General features: G+C 40.4%; 1 protein-coding gene across 1 annotated transcript in view; it reads left to right on the top strand.

Annotated features, from left to right (window-relative positions):
- Positions 1-18,843, top strand: part of GRB10 (growth factor receptor bound protein 10) — a 144,542-nt gene that overhangs the window by 19,387 nt on the left and 106,312 nt on the right. The window contains exon 2 of the mRNA XM_058034783.1: positions 16,391-16,488. Within this exon, the coding sequence (XP_057890766.1) occupies positions 16,438-16,488 (51 nt within the window). The 5' untranslated portion in view covers positions 16,391-16,437. The remainder of the gene's footprint in view (positions 1-16,390; positions 16,489-18,843) is intronic.

The following is an 18,843-nucleotide window of genomic DNA, read 5'->3' as shown; positions in this document are numbered from 1 at the left end:
TTTTGTGTTGTGGGGAGCCAGGATTTCAGTGTGTGCTTGTCAGCTTGTGGGCCACATGTATTCTTCCTTCTGCATGCTGCAGCAGCCTGCAGGACTTGCTGTTAAAAGTAAATGTTACATGGAGGATGCCTAGCAACTGTAGTTTTTAAGTCTGTGCCTAATTGTTAAAGGTGCAAATCTGTGAGATTGATGCAGTGTTTTCTGGAGGATGCAGCGTGGCAGTGCTGAGGTGATGCTTTGGCACCACGGTGATGTGGCTGTGCCTCCAGCTCTTCTTCATCACTGTCCCCATTAAGTTAATGTCTAGCACCCACAATTCTCAGCCAGGAATATTAATTAAAAAAGAAAAATGTTGATTTGAATTGCAGTTGCTTAGACAGAAAGCCTGCAAGGAGTTTTTCTCTGCTTTTAGACCCTTCTGCTTCCTGGAGAGCTGTGCTGCAGTTATCTGGAGTGTGCACATCTATTGCTATCATTGCCATCCCTTATGAGCTTTCCCCAGTGCTTGCCTAAATGATTATTATTATTTTAACACATTCATAAATCCAGTTACCCCATAGGAAAGATTTGCAGGTTTCCAATCAATTTCAGATTGTCTGAATTTTTCTTTTGAGAGGGAATGCTTATTCTCTGGGTGCTTTTTCCATGTCCTCTATAACTGACTTGATGTCTGCCTTCTTTTCCTTCAGCTGTCTCTTTTCTGTGCCAAATGATCCAGGACTGTTCGTTTCTGCTTTAGGAATTCCTCTTCTCTGTACTCTTTCTAATTCTGTTTTACCCTTTCAATGTCATAACAGCCCACAGTTTTCAAGGAGTGGGTGTGCCCTGGGTTTAATGACTTGTCATGAATCTGCTTTGCTTGTGGCAGTTCGTTGATTCTTAATACTGTATTTCCTTGTGAGATATTTTCTGCTTTTTTTTCCTCCCCTCCCTCTTTCCTCTAAGACGATACTTCAAACAAGACTTCAGACTTCTGGCACTTCAGTGGTACACACAGGCAGGGCTATTCTTCTAGCACATTGGCTTGAGTTTGTGGAAATTAAATCAGTTGCCCTTTTTGGCTACCCATTTGCCTGTGATCATGAGATTCTTGTGCTTTGCATGAAGCTCCAGCTCTGATTGAGCACATTATACTGCTGGCAAAACTTGAGTCACCTCCCTGGTTGTCACATTTCCGAGAGCTTAAGGATATCTTGAAAAGAATGGCCGCTATGGTAATTTTGAAGACTTCTTGTATAGAAAAAAGTTTCTGTGTTTTCCTACCTTTAACTGTTATCCTTTGGTTGGGTGTTAAGGGGGAAGCCACTCCTGCCAGCCAGAGCAGCTCAGGTCCTTCTAAGAGTCCCTGGGGATAATGCCCACTTGTGTCTTGTTCATGCAGTGTCATAAACTTTGGGTGCATTTGTGTCATAACTTCTGCAGAAACTGTAGTGACATTTGCTCATGCCATCTTATTGATTATTCATGTCTGTGTTATCTAGTTTTAGCTAGTTCTTTCGGAAAAGAAGTTTCTTCCTGATTTTTAAGTTCCCTGGATTTACCTTGAACTCATTTCTAAAAGCACATAACTTAACATCTTTTGAGCTATGTCCAGATCCTTTAAGTGTGACAGGGTATATACAGCAATTAACAGCTTGGTATTTTGATGTTTTCCTTTTAGAAATCTTGACTGAATTATTTCCATTGTGCAATTTTTAACAATTTTTTAATGCTGCTCTTAAGATGTAATGTGTGTGCAGTTATTTAGTATACATGGTGCCTGGTTGGCTTATCTATTTTGACTTTTTTTTAATGAGCAAACGTAAAATCTCTTAAGGAACTAAAACCAAAGCAGTCCTTATCTTTTCTTTCTGTCCAGAATCCTTGAAGTTTTGCAGTTGAATCCTTGAATCCTTGCAGTTGAGTTTTGATGTGAGAGGTGGGGGAAAGACTTGATTTCCTGTATTTTGCAGCAGAGCTGGTAGCTGATGCCATTCTGATCTGGTCTTTGGTTTAAGTCTTGTGCCCCAAGTTCACTCTGGGCATTTGCTTGAAGGCACCATAAACAGGAAATTGATCTTCGCTATCCTGACTTCTGGGGCTCCTGCCTTAGATTATAGGGCATGCCTGCATCAGTACATCCAGGGTTTAATTTCTGAACTTGTGTCCCTCCTCTGCGTTGCCTGGTCTCAAATTACTGGGACACCAAGTTAACATCTTTGAGTACACTTGGCAGAACAAAGTCAGAGGAATGTCCTTCTTGGTTAGAAAACCTAAATTGTCAAGTTCTGCAGCAAAAAGAAGGATATAAGATTTCCATACCTGAGTAAGAAGTCAGGCAGGCTTCCCACTAGCAAAGGAAAAGACTTGGGAAGCTCTCAGGTATCATTTGCAATGTTTCTAACACACAATTAAATGCTACTTTCTTGTCCAGTCTGAGAACTTGTTTATGAAACCTAATATTGCCCTGTGAAACTCAACACTTTGCTGCTTAATACTACAGCTTTAGTGGTACTCAGTGAGGTGGACAGGGTGCTTTGTGTATCGGCTGTTTGAGGCGTCGTGAAGGCTGAATCCAGCACTTCCTTCGCTGGCACTTGGAGGCTTCACCCGTCCTGGGGAGGGGCAAGAAATGTCCATCTCAAGGGTCAGCCCTGTAGCACATGCATCCTTAAAAAAAACCAAATAAAACAGCTGAGTCACTTGTTCATTCTTTTTCTTCCATGCTGCTGGCCAATCCCAATACCCTCGTATTTCACGCAGGAGGGAGAAGGCAGACAATACTGTCTTTTATTATTCATACCCTGCAGCTCACTATCTTCTTCACAAAGTATGGGTGGCGTCTGTCTGTCTCCACTTCATGGGAAAGATTAACAACAATTAAGGTCAGCAATTAAGGTTGTGAAAACCTTTGAATAACTGCAACATCTGTTTTATACTAGAATAAATAAAATAAAACTGAAGCTCTAATTGCCAACAGAGTACTTGCTCATATCTGTTTTGTAATTGTGGGCTTGTGAAATTCGTGTTGTTAACTGGTCCCTTGCTGGCCAGCTCAGCAGTCAGTGCAAGCTTCCATGCTTTTCCCCAGAGGAAGTGAGGGTGTTGGATGAGAAGTGGGAATTGTGTGTAAAGTGGGGGACTGTGGCAGCGGGGTCAGGTGGTTCCTGAGATGGCGGTGGGATGTTGTCAGCCCCTTATCTTGGACATAGCAGTTCATCCTCTGAACTGTCCAGTCCATTTCAATGTCAAATAAAGCTGTTTTTCCTGCTCTTGACTCTTGACTGCTTTTACTCTTACTTTGAGACAGAACAGGGTTGTTGATGGGAAGGTTACTTTTTCTCAGTTGACTGTTGTTTTTTCCATAAGCTCAAATTTGATGGCAAGAGGGCACCTGAGTGGTCTGAGATGGACATTTTTAGAAGTAGTTAGTAGAAGTAGCCTCAGTGCCTGACTTGCATCAGAAAAAAAATTGCAAATTAAAGAGAATGTCCTGAACTTCAATTAAGACCATTTGCTCACGTAAGGCAATTTTGGTATAAAAGAACATTCCTTGAATGGAACAGTGAATGTCTGATGGATGGAGCAGAACATTCCAATTAGAAGGTACCTTGTACTGATCATTCAGTCGAACTGTCTGACCACTTCAGGACTGACCAAAGGCCAAAGCATGTTGTTAAGGGCATTGTCCAAGCTCCTCTTAAATACTGCCAGGCTTGGGACATTGACCATTCCTCTAGGAAGCCAGTTCCAGTGTTTGACTACCCTCTTGGTGAAGAAAGTGTTTGTGTGTATCTAGTCTGAACCTCCCCTGACTCAGCTGTGAGCCATTCCCACACATCCTGTCGCTGGATATCAGGGAGAAGCTTTCTGGTAATGAATGACACACTTGCTTAATTTTGTCTGACTATACGGGGTGATTTCTTAACTTGTCTGCAGTGCAAATGGTCAGCAGTGTTGTGCTTTCCATCCAGAGAATGAAAACTTCAGTGCTGCTCAAGTGCCAGGAGCTGGAGCCTAGTCCTTCTTGGCACATGTGGCCTCCACAGAAGGAGTTGTTTGTGTTCTGACTTGGCGCAAAAGCAGAGTCATTCTGCGCTTTCCGGTTGTCCTTTTTGGTGAGTTTTAAAGTGGATCTCGTTAGGCTTTTAAACCTTAAAAGGTTTAACCTGCCCGAGACAGATCTGTGTTAAAACTTAGGGATCCATCATCAAAGTCTGGTAGAAAATCGGCCACGTCTTTCTGTCCCATAGGCCATGGGAGCAACTCAGGTGCTTGTTTCCTCAATTTTTGTGTGTTCAATATTTGTCCCTCCCCGTGCATTGGTAGTGATTTTCTATAATCCTGCATTTCTTAACTTGAGCTGCAGAGTGTTTTCTAATCAAGTGCTGGTACTTGCTGTCACGGGAAAAATTATATTTCTGTAATTCCTGCTTCTTGCTTGTCCCACTGAGACTAACTGGAGTGCTGCGTTAGGCAGTGTGCTGTTGCATTCTGCAGGAGCAGAGTATGAGGGTATGCCTGCAGCTTAAGAGACAAGACTAGGAAGTTCTGCAACTGGGAACTTCTCTGGGAACAGTGGCTATCATCACCTGCCACAGGGAGAAGAGCGCTTCTGTATGGAGCAGCCTTCTCAAACCTGACACCTGAGAGGCATCCAGCTTCAATGAACTTCTGTCCTGTTTTCTGGAGAGAAACATTTTGGGTTTGTATAATGAGGACGTTGTCACTTAGTTTAATGGGAGCATCCTCATGAAAACTGTGCTGCTCATTTTAGGATGTTGACTTATACAAGTTCCTGGACTAGGAAAGATGCATAGGCAAAGATGTTGCAGGAAACAAATGTGATAATTTCCAAGACATAGTGCAATTTATCTAAGACCAGTGATGCAATAAAGAGGAGAGGATATCAAGCATTGGTAGCAAATTCTGTGGTACTGCTGTCAGTTTGAAGGAGATGGGGAGTATTACAAGCTAGTGATTGCTGAGATCTGTATGCATCAGAGCATTAGGTAAAGGGAATATTCTCCCTCTTCCCGTGACAGAAAGTAGCATGAAAGCCTGTGGGAGGTATTTGTGTAAAACTGGCAGTTGTGTGAAGCCATCTCTTCATGCAGAGCTGGTTTTTAATAAAATAGTTGCTAATTAGCAAGGCTGAAATGAAAATCGAGACTTTTCTGATGAATCTGTCAAATTGATTGTATTAATGATGAGTGAATGCTTTTATAGATCAAAATACAAAGTAGCAAAAAATTTGGAATTGTTATTTTATCAATTAAGAGCAGCAATTAGAAATTCAAATTTGTGATATTCACAGAAGCTTTTGCAAGAGAGCTCATCTGCTCCTTTGATAAACATTTTGTTTTATTATACTGCAGTGTATTTTGGGAGAGGGAGAACTTTTTGGAAGAGCGAAGTGTGAACAAAATCTCTGCACCAAACAGTGAAAGAAACTCAGGGAAGGGAACTGAGATTTTTTTATTTTTCATGAGGTTGACTGAGTTCTGCCATGCCATCTTGCATTCTGTGCAGCTGCTGAAGGATCTCTCATCTAGAGTTCATTGAGTTCACAGGCACATGTAAGTGCATGTGTGTAATATGTGTGTATAATACATGCATTATACACACAGGCACACTGAGTGAAATTAAACCCTAAACGGTGATGGGAGAAACTGGAGCTTTGTCAGGATTTACTTCTGCAGTACAGAGACCAAAAATCTGGGGGTAGTGAATGGCTGGTCTGGCATAATTGTCAGTCTTGTCCAGAGGTGCTGAGAATGTGAAATTTCAGGGCTGTACACTGGGGAGGGATTCCTTTGGCTGTTTTTTTTCTCCAGATCATGGATGGCTTTGTCTGGACCAGTTTTTTAACTTCATGTTGTTGTCACTGGAAGGAACGAGGTGCTCCAGTGGTGTGCTTCATTGAATTGCGGGGGTTGTAAGTGGCTTCTTGAGCTCATCTCATGCAAGCCCCAGCTTTTTCTCTGACATCCTGACAGCTGCTGTGGAATGAGATGGACTGCACATAGGGAGAGCCTGTTTCTCCTCCCTGACTGATGTGGCAGTGCAGGCGTGTACATTTCTCCTGTATGCATACCACCACCACCACCTCGGGTATGTGACTGCCTTCATATCCTGTGGCAGTGTTGTGGTCAGCTCCACGCGCAGCCTGGATGTCGATTTGCTTCTGTGGGCAAAGTACTACGGGCCTATGAAAACAATGTTGTGTGTGGGGGCACTTACTTGCTGTCTTCTCCCTCCTTTCCAAAACTGCTGCCAGGACCAGTTGGATAATCTTGGAGGTGGGAGAATGCAGTTGGGACCCATGTGTGGGTTCCAGGCTTGGAGTACAGGTGTTTTGTGGGTTGAAGTACATTGGTATACAGGGAAGGCACTTTGACTGCATCTGGATCCTACACCTTTGGAGAGCAAATGTTCCTCTCTGGCAGCTCTGGAGTCTGAAGGTTATCTAGGGATGTTCCTTGTTTAATGCATATCTAGGAAACCTTTAGTGCTGGGGATATTCAACATTTCATGCCTCTGTTAAACAGCCTCATAAGGCCTGAAACAAGGCCTGATTTCCTTTATGGCACCCTGAAAGTACAGTAGGGAAAAAGCTGTTAATGTAGGTGGCTTGGTGAAATATTCTAGTCAAGTTATTTGGCCTGCTACTCAGCCTTCGATATGTAATCTGTCAGTACTGCCAAAATGCCATTCTAATTAAGCTGACATAGTCTATGAAGCCTGGGTGGTATTACTTCAGTTTTCTTCCCTGTCTTTCCAGCACTGCATTTTGAAAGGGTTGGTGGAAGCTGTGACATTTGCAACCTCACCACAGTCTTCATTAAGCTGGGATTTTGGTCACCTTATGACCTTCAGAATCAAAGGAAGAATATCTTATTTCTTCCTCTCTGCAGGTACAAGTTAATAGCAGTAAATAAATGTTCACTAATGCCCATGAAACATGTGATCAGCTGGCCAGATTTCAGCTTTTTGTTGAACATTAGCTCCTGTACAAAATATTACCCTATTCTGTAGGTTTATTTTCTGTTTTGTTTACACTTACTTGAAAAAGCTATGCCCTGTTTGTCCCAGGGTGGTATTATATTTGCAAGTAGGTCAGCATACTCGCTTTTGAGATGTCAGCTTGAAATTGTTTTTCAAGGGCTAAAAAACGTAAGAGGGTAAGAAAGACTTTTGCATTGCTGATATCCTTTATTTATTTATTTATAGAAATTCTTAGCCTGTATTCAAGAATAGAGCACCAGTAACATCTTAGTTGTGTTCTGAAAGTCGGCACTGATTGCCTGCTGCTACCCGTAAGCCACCCGCGGATTTGAAGCTTGTGTGTTGCATAATGCCAGCAAATGCATTTGAGATTACAAAATGGTCTCTTTGCTCTAAGAAGAGATTGCTGTGATTTGTTAGTGAGGCAGCGTTAAAGTACACATGGGGTATCTGTGACATCAGTGTCTTAAAACTACAAGCAGTTTTTTTGCAGTTGAGCGAGCTCTGGCACTGCTGGTGCTTCATTGCATAGGAGTGAATGAGTGCAGTCTCCAAACTAGGTACACTTTTTTATGTTCCGGTCAGTCAAGGGTGTACATATTCCTTTAGTTTTTGCATATTATCTCCTGCACTTCTTGCACTTCTTTATTATAGCCCTCTTGAATAGACAGAATTTTCTGTTCATCTCAAGAGCAGCACAGTGTTTGTTGGAGCTGCCTCCTTGCACTCTTTGCAACTAGAAGCAGAGTTGGTCATTGCTTGGGGTTGATGTAGTCCAGAGCTCTCCTGGCTCTGTTGCATTATCACTTACAAGCCCTTCTGTGGTAACCCTTACCCTGCTGTACATGAGAGATAAAAGGAGTATGCTTGTTTATTTTTGCTACTTGCTGCTGTTACTTACTATGGTGTCCTCATAAGAATTGTTTCAACTGTTGAATTCTTCGGAATAAATAATGTTTGGGAGTAGTTACCACAAAACTACTTGGAGGATGACTTAGCGTGCAGCTGATGCTGGGGAATGCATCTCTGCTCACAGAATGTGGTATTTTTTTTCAGAGGCTAAGCAGAAACTCTTTCTTTTGAGTGCTCTGACTGTATAAATGAGGTATACTGAGAGTAACCTTCTCACTTAAGTGTACCTTTTACGGTATCTCAAAAAGATACCATCTTAGTGAGTAGCTGGCAGTTTGAATTGAAATGTCTAAACTTGCCTTCTAGCCTCAACCATTTGTATGTGATGGGACTATGTAAATAAACCAGGGCTTATTCATGAACTTAAATCACAGATAACTGTAAAAGCCTCTTTCTGGTTTTCTTAAAAACCCCAAAGCTTGATGTCTATAGAAAGGCTTCTGATAATCCTAGTTAATAACTCTTCCTAAAAAAATCTTGAACCAAGAGAGCAGCAAGTGATACATGTAAAATTACTGTGTTAACTATCAACATTAAAACCTGTAAACTGTCAACATAAAAACCATAATGTCTGATGTCATTGGTCCACAATAATGAAGTTTTAAATCCAGGAAAAGTATTTTAACCTACCTGAAAATGCTGGGGAGCAGGAGAGACCCTAAGGAGGGATGTGAATGGTATTGATAGATATCTGCCTGTTGCTTTCTGTGCACTAGTGTGCGTGTTAGTTTTGAAGTCAGCCTGATGGCCAGCCCACTGTAGCTGGCATGGTCTAACAAAAACCTAGAAAGTTCTTTGAGAAGCTACTGTGCCCCCCGCATAAAGATCCAAGGAAAGAAAAATAGGCTGTGGATAATTATGGTGATTGATGAATTCATAACTTGGATGAAACAGGCTTAAAATACTTGAAAAACTGATCAGTAGATCATGTGATAGGAGATTGTCTTTTGATGTTTCTCTTTTTTTTTATATCTTTGTCCTTTGCATCAGCCAGGAGGGGAAAGAAGGTTTCTGCATGCTTTGGAAGATTGTCCTCCAAAATGAAGGAATGTTGTAGAGAAATAAGGGAGCAGAAGCTGGGAGCAGGGCATCCTTGCTGCAGATGGCTACTCTATGAATTGAAAAGTCTCTCTATCAAACCTTTGCATATATATTTCAACTATTATTATGCGCTCCTCAGCTGTTAGTTTTACAGCCTCCCAGCTTCTGTCTGGAGGCTGTAAAAGTAACAGCTGAGGAGTGCATGCTACTGCCTTGTCACCTTAGTAAAGGCAAGTTGAGTCTGATAGATCTGTCCAATGGATGTTTATGGACAGGCCTGTAGATTAAGATATGTTTTCAAACAGAATCTGTAATGATCTGACTTTCTTTAAAAAAAAAAAAGAAACAAACAAAAAGCAACACTGTGCAGAGGCTGATGAACTTTATTGGTTTAGAAAAATGTCTTGTGTGTAGTTTAGTCTCTGGGCTGGGAGGTCTAGAGCCCTTGGCTTTCAAATCCCACCACAGAGCAGAGGGAAGGACCATTCACACCGGTTGCATGTTATAAGCATAAAGGCTCAGTAGTGTGCTAAATGCAAAAAGCAATGTTTTGGTAAGTATGCAACAAAGGCAGACTTTAGTTGAGCTGCTTTGAGAAAAACTTTGTATTTTATTTGGAGATCTGTCCGAATGTTTAGCTTCTGTGAGATGCCTGGAAAGCATTAATTCTCACGGATGTGCAGTAGCAAAGGTTTGCCAGCTCCTAATAGCAGTAAACAAAGAAAATGAAAGTTCACAGGTTGCCTTAGCCAATGTAATAGTTAGCTGCCACTGGAGAGGGGGTGATGCTGTTCCCTTCCCCTCTTGCTCATGGTCTCCTGCGTTCACATTGTGCCAACTGAACTGCCTGTCAGATCTAAGTTTATTGCATTTGCTTCCTTCGCAGAGCAATAACCCAGCAAAACAAATGCGTTAATTAACACAAGCTGAACTCATTAAGGACCATACATGACACAAAAGGGGGAGAAGGAGGGAGTGCCATGAAGCTGCTGGGAGGAAGTGGAGGAAGAAAGCAGAGCAGGGGCTGATGAAGAGAGTGGGATGTCTGTCCTGTTTTTGGCAGTAACAAGCTATTAAATCATCTTGACTGTTGTATAACTTCACTCTGAGTCTTCAGGTTGGATAATAAAAGCTTAAAATAACATAAGGAAATAATTATTTAGACTGCTTTCTCAAAATTATAAAATTTTGGATTCTGTTTTACGAGAAATGTGACTAGATTGGGGTGGGCAGGGAAGGCAAGACAGTGACAACACAGAGAGAATGGAGGCAGCATTTTTTTTATTCTCTGGAGGCAAAGGATGTAGTGAGAAACCATGTGTGCAGAATTGGAGACCACTAGTCATGGCATTGTCAGATAGAGTTCACCTTATGCTGCCTCACTCGTGTACCTCTCATGTCCCAGTCATGCATCCTTGCACCTTCCCTACCTCTGCATATGGCTTGCTGGTGGCGTTGTCTGCTGAATACTACATGGGTTTTATTTCAGTTTCTGTCTAATTAGCATTTCATTTAGACTTTGGTACGAGTCTCTGTTTAGTTGCCAAAGTTCCTGCTTCAAAGCTATGGGTTTGAAGCTATTAGGAGACAGAAGAGGATTTTGAGTGATCAAGAAAGACAGTGAAACTGCAGAGTTTTGTCAATATTTCCAAAGTTCATTATAGGTTTGGGATTTGTTGTTTAGTTTTTTGATTTTTGGTGTTGTTTTGGTTTGTTTTTTTTTTTTTTTTTCTTTTTTCTTCATAGTTTTTTTTTTTTTCCTTGGTTGTTTTTTTTTTGGTGGTGTTGTCCAGTGTTGTTGGGCTAAACACTGGTTTTTTTTCCTCAGGACCTTATCTTTGCTGTCAGTGAAGGTGTTCTCTCAGGAGGTGAACATGAATTCACAGGCTATGAGTCTTGAGCCCTTTCAAAATTTTAGGCAGATTCAGGAAACCAAAAAATGCTGAACTGCATATATGTTATTTAATTTTATTTGGCAAGGCTCGAAGTGGGATGGCATCAGCTCTTCTGTGCTTCTTCTGAAGTATGTATCTGTTTTGGCTTTCAAAAGCCTGAATTGCCGTTGCCAAGATTCTTCACTTTCTGGCAAAAGTACAATGGCAAATGGCTTCCTTTACAAGGTGTAATATTTAGACTAACAGCTTTGCAATTAAGAATGGCAAAAGAGAATTATATTCCCTTTTTTTATAAGACCAGATTTTTTAGTATGGTTTCGTGGGAGTGTTTGGACGTAACTGAAGTGCTTTTGATTGATGATTTATATTTTGAACAGTGCTTTTCATTTTAGTGCGCAACACTCGCCTGAAATTTCAGCTAGAACAATGCTTTGTTTTCAAAGATGTTCAAAGTATTGCTCTAGTTAGGCAGTTGCTCCATATCATAGACTTGCAAATGACTTTTGGGTATATATGTGTAACAAAATGGGTGTAGAGATACCAATTCCTGCAAGGAAAATGGGGAGAAATTGGGAAAGCTGTGGGTATTCTTAATTTTACCTGCTGCTAATCTCAGTAGGCCATCAGGGTGTTGACGATCATGTCATTACGTCTTGTGGTTGGAGATTGATTCCATTCTGGAGTGTTTGGGGACGTGTATTGGAGGAAAAAAAACTTGTTTGAAGGGAAACTAGCCAGGTATTGTTTTTCAGCATGGGCAGACTGGAGAATTTGAGTGTGAGGAGGAACATTCAGAGCTGGGGAGAGAAGCAAGTGTGTGTTTGGACTGAGTGAGTGAGAAACTTGACCACTTGAGAAAGGGGTCAGTAAAATGTTTGAGGGGATGAATTCAGTCCTGCTGACCAAGTAATCCCTTAGGGAGGATGAGGAGTAGTCTCAGTGTTGTTAATTGACAGTCTCCACCTGAAGCTATCACTAAAAGAGGGAAGATGATGTAGAAATCCTTATGTGTGCTGATTGCTGAAGCCACGATGAAATCTGATGGCAGACTTGTGTGCTGCCAAGGGTGCTTTAGTCTCCTTGGTCTAACCAGCTCAGGAATCTGATGGCACTTTCTTTTCAGCCCACATAGTCATTCAGGCTTCATTTTTGTGAGAAATTGTCTGGATCTTGCATGCAAAAACACATCTGGGTCTTGCAGTATCAGTGCAGCTGGGGACATTGCTATCTGTCAGGTCTTTCAACTAGGGAAAATTCACTGGCGTGCCTCATGCTGCTTGTATCCAACTTTATTTCCATTGTAACTATGGCAATAGGAGGAGACTGGTAAGAAAGTGTCAGGGTATGGGTTCTCATGCCTGTGTTGCAGAGGGTTGCTCGGTGTATCCATAGAACTGCCTCACCTCATCTTGTAAACCTGTTTGGGTGATGCAGATAAACACCCGTGCATGTGTGTGTATATATATATGTATGTATGTATATATATAATGTATATATGTACACACATGTCTGAAATAAAAACCAGAATGCTTTCCTAGATGGTATGAAGTAGTGGGCAGCCTACAGCCGGGAGAACAGCCAGATAAAGTCTTTGGGATTGCTGTTTGTGTAGACCAAGAAGAGAGGATCTTTTTCTCCCTGGGGCTTTAAGATGTTAAGTGCAGTCCAGCAGTCTTAATTCAGACAGTTCTGAAGGTAAGTTAAAGAAGAATATTTTTAAGACCTTTTTCTGGTTTCTTAGGAAAATCCAGGTTTGGTCTGCAAAACTTCATTCGGTATTGTGGGGAGTAATGCATAGTGATACTTAATGGCTGAGAGAATGAAAGATATACATTAAACAGAGGGAAAGATTTTTAACTTGTATGTAAAACCTGAGATCTTGGATAAAGGACTTCAGGTCAAAATTAAGGCTGTGCTGAAGCTTTTTCCCCTTCCCTCTTTCACAGTAGTTCAGCTATAGAAAGCAGAACATTATAGAAGAAAAATTATGAAATACTTAAAAGGGTATAACATTCAACAAATTTGTTGAGTTACCTTTTATAAAAGAGCATAAATCCAGTTTTCAAGAGCTCTGGAGCTTGTCTTGCAACTCTGCCAGGTTAAAATCCTTTTCTTTTTTTTTTTTTCCTCCTCCTCCTCCTCCTGTTCCTAACTAATCTGCAAGCAATTGCGTTTTAAAAATTATTTTTCTCTTGAATTTAAAGACTTTGACAGATGGCACATGTAGAACCTGGAAAACTTCCTGAATTGGCAGAGTGACCATACCCCTGCCATTTTCCTACCACAGTATCCGTAGGTGCGTAGGCTGTGTCTGCTTCCAGAGTGCTGGGCGAGATACCGTTTCCTCTGCTGGGAATGTGCAGATAACAAGTGATAAATCAGAAAAACATACCTGGTGATGGGCTTAATTTGCAGTTAATAGACAACTTAGTCTGCTGGTTACCAGAGTAATTTGATTGTGACTTAAACAACCCATTCAGAGCAGTGACAATCTCCAGGGTGCATACCTGTAGTGTTTTCCATGCAGGAGTAATATCAATCTTTTAGATCGTGTGAGTTTGTTTAACACTTTTGAGAGGCTGAGATATCAAAGCTGTGCCTCACAATAGTCTGTTCTTTATTCTGGAGAATGTTATACCAAAAATTAGTCTCGTGACCTTTGAAATGTGGTTTATCTTGATTGTCCTTCTTTCAGGGCCTCTGTCCAAGGCAGAGCTCTGAAGCCAATAAAAGCACATGAAATCTCCTGGTTCTGATTGTGCACAGGCTGCATTGCTCAATGCTGCATGACAGTTGTTCTCACCAATGAATGTCCTGAGTTTTGTAACGGGGATTGACAACATTGCTTGTTTCCTATTTACAGTCCTTTGGAATTTCCCTCCCTCATCTAAGGCATTTTAGGAAAAGGGCAGTAACGTGGCACTTAAATACCTCTTTGTGATTTGTGCTGTGTAAATTGTGTGCAAAGAACACGTATGTCTGTGTGCAACTATAGTCTCTGACAAGAAGTGACATGCTAAATACCATCTATAAAGACAACAGCCCTGGAAAAATTTATTTTTCTTTTTAAGCTAATGAACACATGAATTGGTGTAGAGTTCTGTCCCTATGAAATTTATTACTTGTTGATGTGGTACAAAGGACCTTAGGTCTTAAAGGTGAGCAAAGGGTTTTTGTATTCCTGGGGTTGGACTAGGTTGATAAACTGTTTTTAGACAGATCAAAAGAGATGAGATCTTAAGTCAGTGTTAATGTGTGACTGGCCAGGAATGATACCATCTAGAGATTATTGCTTTCCTCTGTTTCTGTAGCATTAACAAATGAATACTCAAGAATGTATCAGCAAAGCAAATGGTTCTTGATAAATTATGCAGTCTTGACTCCAACTATTGTTTGAGGTAATTTATGATCTTCCACTGGTGTAATGGGGCTGTGGCATAAACTGCAGCACGCCCTAGAGTAGACAAATTGGTCTGGTATTGTTTCGGAACATATTTCATATATCTTGCTGTAAGTGGGTTGGAGCCTTTCGCTGAAATGTCAAAGGACCAGTATTTTGATATTCAGTCCTAAATAACCTACCATTAAATTTACAGCAGTTGTGCCTTTTTGTGATGTCTAAATCCTGAAGTGATAATAAACATAAAACCTTTTAAGACCTTTGCAGGGTATATAGCTCAATTCTTTTCCCTCACCCCTTTGTTAACTTTCTTTAGTCTTGGTGGGTTTAGAGGCTAATAATACAGATCTCTTTATTGATGCATTTTACCAACTTCATAACAGCTATTTCAGTGGCTTGCTTAATTTCTCCGTAGATGTGCTTATGAGAAAGAAAAAAAAATAGTACTCCCCCAAGTGAAAAGACTTTTAAGAGCTATTGTTAAATCTGTGCTTAATTCTCCCTGAACAAACTGGGTGATTAAAGTGAAATCTTCAGATCAATCTTTAAAACTGACTGCAAACTTTTAGGTGTGGAGAAGTAGTTAGAAGGCTGTAGCCTGCTCTTTATATGTTTAAAGACTAGCAATGGTGCAAGTTGAGTAACATGTCTACAGAGTTAGATGCTTGATGTGGCTTCCCCCCCCCCCCCCCCCCCACTTTGAATCCTGTAAGATTTTGGGGTTAATTATTTTTTTCCATAGTGTTTGGTTACCTAGAGTAAATAACCGGATTTGTGCATATTTGGTTAAATGCATTTTCAGACTTGCTATTGCCAAAACCAGTTTCCTCCTGGGGTACTTGGCTGTATGAATTGATCACTGCAGAAACCCAGTAACTACTTCCTGGAAAGAAATTCCCAGGAGTTTGCCTGCCTTACTGATAGAGGAGGAGGCTGCCGTACCTCAGCCAAACTCATCCTGGACCTGAGCAAAATAAAGCTTCCTTGATGAGTGCATGGTTTGTGGGCCTTAGGCGGGAAAGCATCCAGGAACAGTTTGTCCAAGATGTTTTTTTACCCTTGTCCCTCACTTAACTGTCCCATAAATTTTGCTGACAGCTTTGGTTTGGTGACAGGTCGTGCTTAGCAGAGAGCAGTGGGTAGACTGTTTAAAACTTGGGCTTTTGTTTTGAACACATACTTGATAATTAACAGCAAGCCAGACAGGAGCTTGCTTTCATGGTAGAAGTAAAAGTTGTGACTGTGCTTTGCAGCCTGCGTTCTCTTCCCCAGTCATACCTTTTTCATCTACTTGGAGGTGGCATCACTTGTCTTACATTGCAGGTAGGAAGAAATGCTGGAGCGGGAAATAGTGCTTTATTTATTTGCTTATTTATTTAGATTTATTTTTTGTTTCCTTTTTGTGAGGCAGTTATAATAACTGTCTTGACATTGTCTTACCCTCTTATTTTTAGTTCTTTAGCCATATGTTCTTTAGCCTCTAAATGTTTACAGATTTCTTTTCAAGCTCTATTTGATCACAAAGTGGTGCTTTAAAGGATACACAACTCACCTTGCAAAGCTGCTGCTAGTAATGACTCAGAAGAACAAGTGCAAGACCTGAATGAATTTGTGTGTGACAGTCTGTTTGATATATTGTGTGAGAATAAAACCACGGGGGAAAAGGCAGGCAGGAAAGGGTAAAGGTTAGGAGCTGTGTAGCCAGGCTTTGAAGGCTGATGCTGCATAATGATCTCGGTGATCTTATGGGGTTTTTTCAACTTAAATGATTCTGTGATAAGTGACTGTCATCTTAATTAACTCAGAGATTTCAGTTTTCTTTCCTCAATTGAAAACATAGCCTCAGGTGGTGAGAGCCAGTTTTTAAATGGCTGGGGTTTTGCTGTGAAGGGAGGCCTTCATTTTTGCCTAAACAGTGGAAATGAAGCAGGAGCCACACAACCTGAGAAGTTATGTTGGGTTTTTAAATGAAATATCAAATTGAATGTGTTTGCTAGGCTACAGGCAGCAAATGTGCACATTTTCTGCTTCAAGTTGATGCAAATCCTCATCACCTCATCTTGATCTTTTCGGTCTCTCTCCTCCAACTGTTTTCAATAATAAGTTGATGAAATGTCTTCAGTATGGTTTCTGACAGTTTGTTTGTACTCTGCAGGTCCTGGGAAGCAGTAGATGTAATTTGAAGAAAATTTGAAGGAACAAATGGCTTTAGCTGGCTGCCCAGACTCCTTTTTACATCTTCCTTATCGGATAGTAAGTTGTGAAATTGCATGTTCGTGTCAGCTTGTAGCATCATATTGCTGCGTGCCGGTGATTGATTGTGCATTCAAACTTTTCATCAAACTGCTAATAGCTGTCTGGCAATTCTCTGGGTTTTGCTAACATTTTGGAAACAGAGCCTCTGTTACCATCCTGTATTCAAGTTCTGCTGCTGAAAAGACTGTGTCATTAATATATACAGATTTGATATTTGTCTTTAAAATATCCATTTCCTAACTGGGAGAAGGCACTTGTTTCCAAAGAAAAGGTGGCAAGCTACAACCCCAGTGAAATGCCTTGCATCAAAATGTATCAGTTTGCAGAATGCTGTATTTGTAGGAACAAAGGCAGAGATTTTTACACTTGGTTAGATCCTATGTTTTTGAGTCATTGTGCTGTATCTAAGCAGCCAATATGGCATATTACAAAGAGTATATTTTAAAAACCTTCAGCTAAATTCAAAGGTACTTGACAAAAATGCATGTAAAAGTTCTCTTTTTTCCCCTGGGCAGTTTTAGTTGTCTTAATGCTTGCTTTGTATTTTTTATGAAACTGCAAATTGCTAGTTTGGATGTGATCTTTTCTTTGCACTTTTTATCTTCTGTTTTCATAATATGATTGCTGCCCTGAGGATTCAGTTATGATTTTGGACCCTGCAGATACACAAATAATTAAACAGTGTCATGTGACATTAAAACTTTTCCTTTTGTCCCAAGAGAAACATTGCTAGTAGTGATTACTACAGTCATGCTACTCATTTGGAAGAAAAGCAAAAAAACAGACAAAAACAACATTTCCAAAAAATCTCTTTAAGATTAGTATTCATGCATGTTGTGTAATATGTCAATTTACAATTTTTTTTCCCCAACAGGAAACCTCTAATTAGTTAAAAGTCTAATGTTAGTATATGCTGAGTTGTCAGCTGAATGTACCTGAATGCTTTTCCTGATAGCAGGAAAAGCATAACAGTTCTTTTATAGCTTCTTTTGCAGCTATAAAAATAGACTGGACTTTGAGAAATTGGATGTCCTGAAAATCTGTTACTCTACTTGGATCTATGAGTTTAAAAGAATATGTGAATAGATGTGCCTGGACTTCATAATTTTGATGCACTGTGAAATTATGCTTCCAATTCATTTAAAGCATCATCTGAGTCATGATGTGAAGCTGAGGGAAAGGAGAGCTATGTAAGAGAAACTTGACATTCTAGGCAGTCATTTTTGAGCTGCAAATTCTTCAACTGAGTGTCAATCTCTCTTGTGAAAACAGTGTCTTTAGTGGTTCATAGGAAGCAAAAATGTGAATTTTTGTTGGTACTCCCTTTTCTCTGACAAGCCCTGTAGATAATCTGCTTTAGTCTGGGGCAGTCAGCAGACTGGAAATTCAGAGCAACATGGGGTGACTTAAGATGGTGGGAAAGTGACTCAGTTATTTTTGGTCAAAGCTTACTGTGTATTAACTACCCTGAGTGCTTATAACCAGTTTGAAGACTAGCTCTGGAAGCCCATTCACAACTACTGTGCCTTCTGTCAGAACTGAAGTTTGCATTAAAAAAATCCTGAACATCTGTTTTTCCACCCCTACTAAATCTGACTTAGGAGCTTTCATCAACTTGTCTTTCAAATTTGGCTGCAGTGAAAGCATTTTGTTGGTAAAGGGCTGAAAGAAGGTTAAACTAAATATGCTCTAGATTAGAGTGTAAAGAAGTATTCTATTTTTTCAGCACATTTTCTTACTTAATGTGAATGAGAAGCTATGAAGGACAGCTCCAGAGATCCCAAGGTTGGGACCTTAATGCTGTAAATTCAGTATTAGAATAAATTGACACATTGGAGGTTGGGATTATATTCAAGGCAAGAAAAATGAGAACCTGGGTAAGTAATTATGCCCTACAGAATATCCTTTAGAATGTCTTGCTGCCAATCCACCTTTTCTTATTTTTTAAAATATTTTTAGAGAGATGGCAAAGTATAGATCTCTGGCTTTCTTACTGGGGTCTTTGTTTGCAAGGCTTGCTGCTTTCAGAACCTCCCAGGTCTTAAGAGCTTTTTTTTTTCCTTCTTTTAACTTTCTCAGAGGTTTGCACGTAAACCAGTCACACTGAGTGCGTTCTCCTAGAAACAATCTCCGGCTCAGTTTAAAAAAAAATTTTAAAAAATCAATACTATCTTTCAGTGGCTTTCAGGAGTCCTTTCCAGATTCTTAAACTCTTCAATAAAAATCCAGCAGTGAGAATTGGCAGTATTTGTCTTCTATTCCTGGAAATTCAGAACATAGTCCCAGAATTTCTCAGAAAAAATGGGATGATTTACTGTGTTTCCGTTCTTTTGCAATCTGTAGTCACAACAG

The sequence above is a fragment of the Melospiza georgiana genome, chromosome 1 (genome assembly GCF_028018845.1).
Source record: "Melospiza georgiana isolate bMelGeo1 chromosome 1, bMelGeo1.pri, whole genome shotgun sequence".
Classification (NCBI taxonomy): domain Eukaryota; kingdom Metazoa; phylum Chordata; class Aves; order Passeriformes; family Passerellidae; genus Melospiza; species Melospiza georgiana.
This window is presented reverse-complemented; position numbering and strand designations above follow the sequence as displayed.